Genomic DNA, 8824 nt, shown 5'->3' on the forward strand with positions numbered 1-8824 from the left:
TGCCTGAGCTAACACATGCGAAGTTTCAAAAAAAAAAAAAAAAAAAAAAGAAGTTAATGACTTGGGGAATATATGTGCTCATCTGTGCTAGCTGGCGATGGGCTCAAAGGCCGTTTCAGTAATTATCACTCTGATGATGGAGCAGATGGCAGTCACCAAACCAAGCCGCCCCCACCAGCCAGCACCTCTGTAGCTAGTCCACCTTCACGCCTGGGCGGTTTGTTCTCAATGGATTACATTCCACGAGAGCCGCTTAACAGCCGTTGCTTCAGAGAGTGCTCGAGAAGCCGAATTTCTGAAAGATTTTTATTCCGAAGGATGCCATCCCTTACAGACGCTGTGGACCTTGGTTGGGGCCCAGAGGCCTAACTTGGATCACTCGAGACGTCGTAACTGTACCCTGAACATGCCTGATTCTTTTTCTACCTTTTTATTGTGATGTGAGTGAAAGCTGATAGAGCACGTTGCTTTTCCATCAACAGTTCGCACGTTTTGTTTGGTGACACTGACAGCAGTCCCCGCAGTGTGACAGCCTCTTGCCACCTCATCGGTGTTTCCGTTCCCATTCGTCCGTCCTCCCCATCCCTTCCTGCCTTCTGAGCCTTCTCCCGGGCACATGCTACCCTTCTGATCTCTCATTCCACCTCTGTGTTGGCCGGAGCTGCCGCCCTCACCCGTACGAGCCTCTTACCTATGCCACAGAGGTGTCCTCCCACAGCCCGGCAGCGATGCAGAATAAAATCCAGCTGTCGTCAAGTTGATTCGGACTAGAGATCGCATCTTTAATCATTGTACAAGGAGCCCTGATGGCACAACGGTTAAGCACATGGCAGCGAATTGAAAGGTTGGCCATTCAAATCCATCCAGCAGCTCCATGAGAGAAAGACCTGGCAGTCCACTTGACGGCCAAGAGAACCCTATGGGGCAGTTCTCTGTCACATGAGGTCATAGTGAGTTGGAGTCAACACCACAGCCGGCTAACAAACAGCAGTCTCTACAGAGCAGACTGCCACGCCGTTCCTTCAAAGGTACTGCTGGGTGGGTTCGAACCACCAATCCTTGGGTTACTGGCTGAGCGTGAACTGCTTACACTACCCAAGACCTTCCAGTCCTCTAGCATGGCGTTTACATAAGAATCCTGAAGGGGCTGCCTACACTGTGAACATCTCTCTCTCCCCTGGAAGCCAATCAGCCACACGGGCTGGGCTCTTCCCAGTGAACAAGTCATTCAGTTTAGCAGGAGATGTGAACTGTCCAGTTATTTAAAGACATTAAACAAGAGTACGGAACAACATATAATCCCTGAATCTGCAGCAGAGCCAGGGACGAGTATGTTGTGATTAGGAGCCGCCAAGTCGGTTCTGACTCACGGAGCTGCTACGCACAACAGAAGCAGCACTGCCGGGGCCTGCAGCGTCCTCACAACCGTTCCCATGTTTGAGGCCTTTGTTGCAGCCACGTGTCAACCCATCTCACTGAGGTCTTCCTCTCTTGCACTGAGCCTCTGTGTTACCAAGCATGATGTCTTCTCCACAGTGGCAGCACTAGGGTTGGTGTCATCCCGGGTGGGAACCCCACCCATGGATTTCCTCCCATAGCAGACCACACAGCATCCTTAGTGTTGCTTCTTATCAACTTTACTCGTAGAGTAATACATGATAAATATGGTTGTAAAATGCATGAATATTCAGACTAAGTGGGGAAAAGAATGACTATAAATACTGGGTCGTCACTCTGGGTCAGGTTTTGCAGCCAAAAGAGTTCCAGCAAGCTTTCAATTTGCAGAACTTTTAATTTTGGAGATGCATGTTAAGGATTGGGGGGGGGGGTATTTACACATCTGTGACATTTGGAAGCAACCTAAGAGACTGATGAAACAAATCATGGCATGTGCATACCACAGCCTATTTTCCAGGCATGAAAATTATGCTATAGATCAGTGCCACCACTCATCTGTCAGTGTGTCACACTGTGGTGGCTTGTGTGTTGCTGTGATGCTGGGAGCTATGCCACCAGTATTTCAAACATCAGCAGTGTCACCAATGGTGGACAGGCTGCAGCAGAGCTTCTAGACAAAGAACAGATTGGGAAGAAGGGCCTGATGATCTACTCCCTGAAAGTTAGCCAGTGGAAACCTTGTGAATGGCAGTGGAATAGTGTCTGATACGGTGCTGGAGATGAGCCCCTCAGGCTGGAAGGCACTCAAACTATGACTGGGGAAGGGCTGCCTCCTCAAAGGGAGAGTTGACCTTAATGATGTGGATGGAGTAAAGCTTTTGGGACCTGCATTTGCTGATGTGGCACAACTCAGAATGAGATGTAACAACTTCAAACATCCATTAGGAATTGGAACATGGAATGTTTGAAGTATGAATCAAGGAAAAATGGAAGTCATCAAAAATGAAATGGAACTTTTGAAGAGTTGAGTTGAAATGGACTGGTATTGGCCACTCTGAATCCAACAATCATGTGGTCTACTTTGTCGGGAATGATAAATTGACTAGGATTGGCACCACATTCATTGTCAAGAAGAACATTTCAAGATCTATCCTGAAGTACAATACTGTCACTGACACGGTAATATCCATAAGCCTACAAGGAAGACCAGTTAATCTAACTATTAGTCAAATTCATGCATCAACCACTGAAGTCAAAGATGAAGAAACTGAAGATTTTGGCCAACCTTCTGTAGTCTGAAATGGACCAAACCTGCAATGAAGATGTATTGATAATTACTGGTGACTGGAATATAAAAGTTGGAAACAAAGAAGGACTGGTCATTGGAAAAATGTGACCCTGGTTATAGCAACAACGCTGGAGATTGCATGATAGAATTCTGCAAGACCAGTGACTCACCCACTGGAAATCCCCTTTTTCAGTTACATGAATGACAACTAGACATGTGGACCTTGCTGGGTGGACACACAGGGACCAGACTGATTACATCTGTGGACAGAGGCTATGGAGAAGCTCATGAGGACAAAAAGAGGTCGCTGAGTTATGACAACACGCTATCTCTTAGCTCTGGAAGCATTCACAGCAGGTGGATCTGTTTTATTCATCAGTTAGAACAGGACCAGGAGCTGACTGTGGAACAGACTATTAATTACTCACGTGCAAGTTCAAGCTGAAGCTGAAGAAAATTAAAGTACATCCACAAGAGCCAAAGTATGACCATGGATATATCCTGCCTTAATTTACACACCATCTCAAGAATAGAGCTGACAAACTGAATACTAGATGACAGTAAGGACGTCACACATGAAGAAAGCAGTCATTAAAAAGACAAGAAGGAAAGAAAAGACCAAAATGGATGTCAGAAGGGACTCTGAAATTTGCTCTTGAGCAGAGCAGCTAAAGCAAATGAAGAAATCATGACGTGAAAGAGCTGAACCACCTTTCAAAGGTGGTTCAAGAAGACAAGGTAAACTATTATAATGAAATGTACAAAGACCTGGAGTTAGAAAACCAAAAGAGAAGAACATACACAATATTTCTCAAGCTGCAAGAACTGAAGAAAAAATTTAAGCCTCAAGTTGCACTACTGAAAGATTCTACGGGCAAAATATTGAACAACATAGAAACCATGAAAAGAAGCTGGAAGGAATAGAGTCACTGGACCAAAAAGAACTGGTCAATGTTCAACCATTTCAGGAGGCAGCATATGACCAAGAGCCAACGGTACTGAAGGAAGAAGTCCAAGCTGCACTGAAGGCACTGACAAAAAACAAGGCTCCAGGAACTGATGGAAAACCCAGAGAAGTGGTTCAACAGATGAAACACTGGAGGCCCTCTCTTATCTATGCCAAGAAATTTGGAAGACAGCCACCTGACTGGAAGGGATCCATATTTGTGTTGATGCCAAAGAAAGGTGATCCAATAGAATGTGGAAATTGTCAAACAATATCATTAATATCACAGGCAAGTAAAAGATCTGAAGATCTTTCAGAATGACTCCTGCAATCCACTGCCAGGAGCTGCCAGATGAGGACGTGGAATAAGGGACTTCATTGATGATGACGGATGGGCCTTGGCTGAAACCAGAGACCAGAGAGCTGTTTTCCTGTGTTTTATTGACCGTGTGTGGATCTAACAAATTACAGATAACATTATGAAGAACGGGGATTCCAGAACACTTAATTGTGCTAATGTGGAACTTGTACACAGACCAAGAGGCAGTTGTTGGAACTCATCTTTCTTCCGGGGAGTCGCTGGTGGGTTTGATGCACCAACCTTTTGGTTAGCAGTCAAATCCTTTAACCACTGTGCCACCAGAGCTTCCCCTAATAGAAAGCCAGTGAAATAGTACTTGGACTGTCTCATTCGATCATTTGGACAATCATTAGGGATAGGAATAATATTTTGGAGGCAGTTGAAGGCATGATTAGCATAAAATCAACAACTCCAGCAAAGAGGAGGCAAGGACCAATCCACAAGATGAAGCTGGTGATGGTTTGGGTAAAAAATCAAATCCAGGAGTGATTCCTATCAGTTTACTGATGATTCAGATTAAAGGGCACAGCCTATTGAAAACCTGAAGAAGCAGCAAGGAGGCCCCCCAGAGTGCTTTCACGCCACCAAGAGCTGGTTTCATTGCTTCAGAGGCAGACTTCGCTTACGTCATGTCCGTGTACCTGGAGAAGCAGGAAGCGCTTGATGGGGAAGCTGCTGAAAATTTCTAAGAAGAGCCGAACAAGCTGGAAGACAAAGCATCAAAATATTTTATGGTGATAGAACTTGCTGAAGTTTTTTCTAAACTAAATCAGGGGCTTCAGTTGCTTGAAAACACAGACCCAAACACTGATCGTTTTTCTAAGTTGACAGGCAGATGCAGAAAGCAGTGAGATGTTACTACGAAATACATGGATCGCTGTCCATTGAGACAACTCTACTTTTCTGACTAGAAACACCACCCTCATTCCCAGGGATAATGACCCAGGACCTTTCACGAGTGGGGTCAGCACCACAACTGATAACATGCCAGTGTCACCAAACTCTTCGTCAGAGTAGATGTATACTATTTGTGTATTTTTATGTATGTATGTATGTAAAGCAGAAGTTTATAATACTGTTTCTAACCCAAAGGCAAACAAATACTAGTTTTATAAAGATACTGATATTAAAGAGGTAATTATAATGAAAAAAAAAAAGATGCATTCATCTCAGAGCCAACAATGGAGTTGTCACAACAGAACCCCGTTGTAAGTTGGGGACTGCTTGTATACCTGGACCACCAGAAGAACAAAAATACTTGTCTTAGAAGGCTGCTAAGAGGCAAGGGTGGCAAGACTTTATCTTCCTTACTTTGGACATGTCATCAGAAAACCAAATCCAATCCAATGCCATCGAATCACTGTGTTTTCAAAAATCTCTATGGAAGTAAATTGCCTCATCTTCCTCCCACATAGCAGCTGGTGGGTTTGAACTGCTGACCTTCTGGTTAGCAGCCAAATGTCCTGATGACATGTCATCAGGTGGGACTCAACCCTGGAGATGGACATCATGCTTGGTAAAGTAGAGGCTCAGTGAAAAGATGAAGTCCCTCAATGAGACGGATGACACAGTGGCTGCCACCATGGGCTCAAACACAGCAATGACTGTGAGGACGGTGCAGGACCAGGCAGGGTTTCGTTTTGTTGGCTGTAAGTCACTGTCAGGGGGACCCTAACAAAAGCACAACAATATGAATCATGTAACTTTGTTTGCTCTGAAACAACCCCAAATCTTTACTGTCTGGGCCACAGCTGCTCTCCAGAAGCACGCTGGATTCTCCTCCTGAGAGATCATGAAGCACCTGGCTCCCCTATGCTCCCCTAAGAGGCTGTAGGATTTCCACATTACAGTTTCAAGTCTCCACTACACAGAATGTTGGGGCATTTTATGCATTGTTCAGAATTTTCACTGTCCATGTTCACCAGCTGTGACTGAAGTCAGACAAAACGTGGGTCCCTGCCCAGTGCACAATCAGGCCAAAACAGTTTACACACCAAGTGATTAAGAGGAGAGAAAATTATTTATTGCAAACTGGCAATGCAAGGAGACAGGGGCCAGTACCCAAATCCGACTCCCCAGATGGAGGTCAGGATACAGTTTTGGAAGCTTCAGGAGCGGGGGTTATACATATTCCTAAAAATTTCAGGAATTTGGGCTGAATTAACTGAGGATTGGCTGACGCTTCCTTCACCTCGGTTTAAAGGGACAGTCGATTTTTAATGCAGCACGCTTGCACATCGGGTAAGTCACATCAGCTTCCTGTCATCAGCTGATGGGGCTTGGGCGGAGGGCAGAATGCCAGTTCTCAGCAACTCTGTTCCTGTTTGTCTCACTGCGCATGTCCGTGGGCCAAGGTTAATTATCAAGTTGTCTCCTGAAATACATTAACATACTTATCACCTGTTTCTAGGGGAATAACATGGAGAGAATGTGTAAATGGACCTTTCATTCCATTCAGTTCTTAAGGAACTGAGTTACCATGTTTATCTGTCTTAGCCAGGGTGGGGGTGATAGTTGAGCTTTCATTCTATTCAGTTCTTACGGAACTGAGTTATCATATTGACTTATCTGCTTTCAACCAGGGACCCAGGCTGAACTTTTGATGATGCAGGCTGAACTTTGACTCTACTTGGTTTTCAGGACCATACTTTGTGGCCAAAGAATGAAGGTCCATCCAGAGTTCTGCACAGCCAAGTTCCAGCTTTGGGGCAGAGGTTTCTATGGGGACACATGCACCCCAGGGGCCAGTATCTCCCCTGCATATTACACAGGGGACAATGGCCTCTGGGCATTCTTGTGATCTTCACAACACGACGGCCGTTTTCTACCTGTGAGGAGACAGTGATGGTGGCCTGTTGGGAGGAATCACAAACTAAACAGAGCCCATTTAAGTGTTTTGTGGTTGTTGAGCTGTATTGGGTTTTATTTCACATAGGGACTTGTGGAAAATTAACTTTAAACTCATGAATCTCTGTTGTTGGCTGCATCAAGTCCACTCTGACCCAGAGTGACTCCACGTGTGTCAGGGTACACTGTACCCCGTAGGGTCTTCTTGGCTGTCATCTGAACAGAAGCAGATGGCCAGGCCTTTTCTTCTGTGGTGCTACTGGGTGGGTTTGAACTGCCAACCTTTAGGTTAGCAGTCAAGCAGAAGCCATTGGTGTCTACTCAGGACCTTAAGCTCATTCATCTAACACAAAACCAAATGTGATGCTATTGAAGCTGAGTGGAGTCACAGTTCAGCCTGAGTCCCTGACTGGAGGCCAGGAAGTCAATACTATAGCTCAGTTCCTTAAGAACTGAATAGAATCAAAGTTCAACTATCACTCCCACCCTGGTTGAGAGAGATAGGACCTTGGTTGGAGGCAGATAAGTAAACTAGATATCTCAGTTCCTTAAGAACTGAATGGAATGAAATGTCAATTTACCCATTCTCTCCATGTTATCTACTAGAAACAGATGGTAAATATATTAATGTGTCTCAGGAGACAACTTGAAAATTAACCTGGGCCCACAGACACGTGCAGTGAGACAAAGGGGAACAAAATTGCTGGGAACAGACATCCTCCCCTCTGGCCAAGCCCATCAGCTCATGACAGGAAGCCGATGTGACTCATCCGGTGCGCAAGCGCGCTGCATTAAAAATCAACTGCCCCTTTAAACCGAGGCGAAGGAAGCGTCAGCCAATCCTCAATTAATTCAGCCCAAATTCCTGACGTTTTTATGAATATGTATAACCCCCACTCCTGAAGCTTCCAAAACTGTATCCCAACCTCCATTTGGGGAGTCAGATTGAGTACTGGATCGTGTCCTTGCACTGCTGCTTTGCAATAAATAATTTTCCCTCCTCCTGATCATCTGGTGTGTAAATTGTTTTGGCCTGAGAGGGCACTGGGCAGGGGCTCACATTTGGTCCCACTTCACTTTCAAGTCAATTCCAACCCACACAGCCCCTAGAGGACGGAGCAGAACAACCCCCAGGGTTTCCAAGGCCATGATCTTTCCAGAAGCAGACCGGCACGTCTTTCTCCCGTGGGGGCTGGTGGATTCAAACCACCGACTCTTCAGTTAACAGCCAAGTGCTTAACTACTGTGCCACCCAGGCTCCTCGTTCATTCGTCTAAATGATGAAAATACAGAGTTAGTCCCTGGGCCAGCCTCCCAGGACCTGCTCTGCTCTCTGCTCTCCTTCCCGCTCAGCGGTCACGGGTTCCTCTCAGGGCAGGGTTTGTTTCCAGGAAATGCATCCCCCATACGCGGAGACAGAATCCTGCCCTCACACGGGCCTCTCCAGTTGTTGGTGTTATCTGCTACAGAGTCGGCCCCCGAGCCATGGCGACCCACGCACAACGGCGTGAAACGCTGCCCGGTCCTGCGTCACCGCCTTGGTCGGGTGGAAATCCACCAGCCGATACTCAGGAGCAGGTGGCCAGGTCTTTCCACCTAGTTCGTCTTCGTCTGCAAGCTCCACTGAAACCTGGTCAGCGTCACGGCAACACGTGAGCCTCCGCGGACAGACGGGTGGTGACTGTGCCTGAGGGCCACTGGCTGGGCCTCGAACCCGGGTCTCACGCACGGGAGGCGAGTCCCCCACCGAACCACCACTGCTCCAGCGTTCACGGTCCGTCCTCCTCAGCGAGATGAACAAGGTTGAAGGTCGAGTGCTTGAGCAAAGGCCTGGGTGACCTTTACCCACCCTCAGGGAGCGTCCTGAAAAGGGACATCTGGGTGGGGCAGTTTTTGGTGACAAGGCCTGGGGAGTCACTTCTCTTGACAGTTCCTCACCTTGTGTTTTGCCCAGAGGGGCCTCTCCACAAGGCCCGAGACTACA

General features: G+C 46.7%; 1 protein-coding gene across 1 annotated transcript in view; it reads right to left on the reverse strand.

The window, feature by feature from the left end:
* Positions 1-4598: 4598 nt before the first annotated feature.
* Positions 4599-8824, reverse strand: part of LOC103198692 (cytochrome P450 3A24-like) — a 35649-nt gene continuing 31423 nt past the window's right edge. Inside the window, 2 exon segments of the mRNA XM_007942880.1 lie at positions 4599-4697; positions 8342-8470. Coding sequence (XP_007941071.1) covers positions 4599-4697; positions 8342-8470 — 228 coding nt within the window.

The sequence above is a fragment of the Orycteropus afer genome, unplaced genomic scaffold (assembly GCF_000298275.1).
Source record: "Orycteropus afer afer isolate SDZICR_OR568_19922 unplaced genomic scaffold, OryAfe1.0 scaffold00006, whole genome shotgun sequence".
NCBI classification, from domain to species: Eukaryota; Metazoa; Chordata; class Mammalia; order Tubulidentata; family Orycteropodidae; genus Orycteropus; species Orycteropus afer.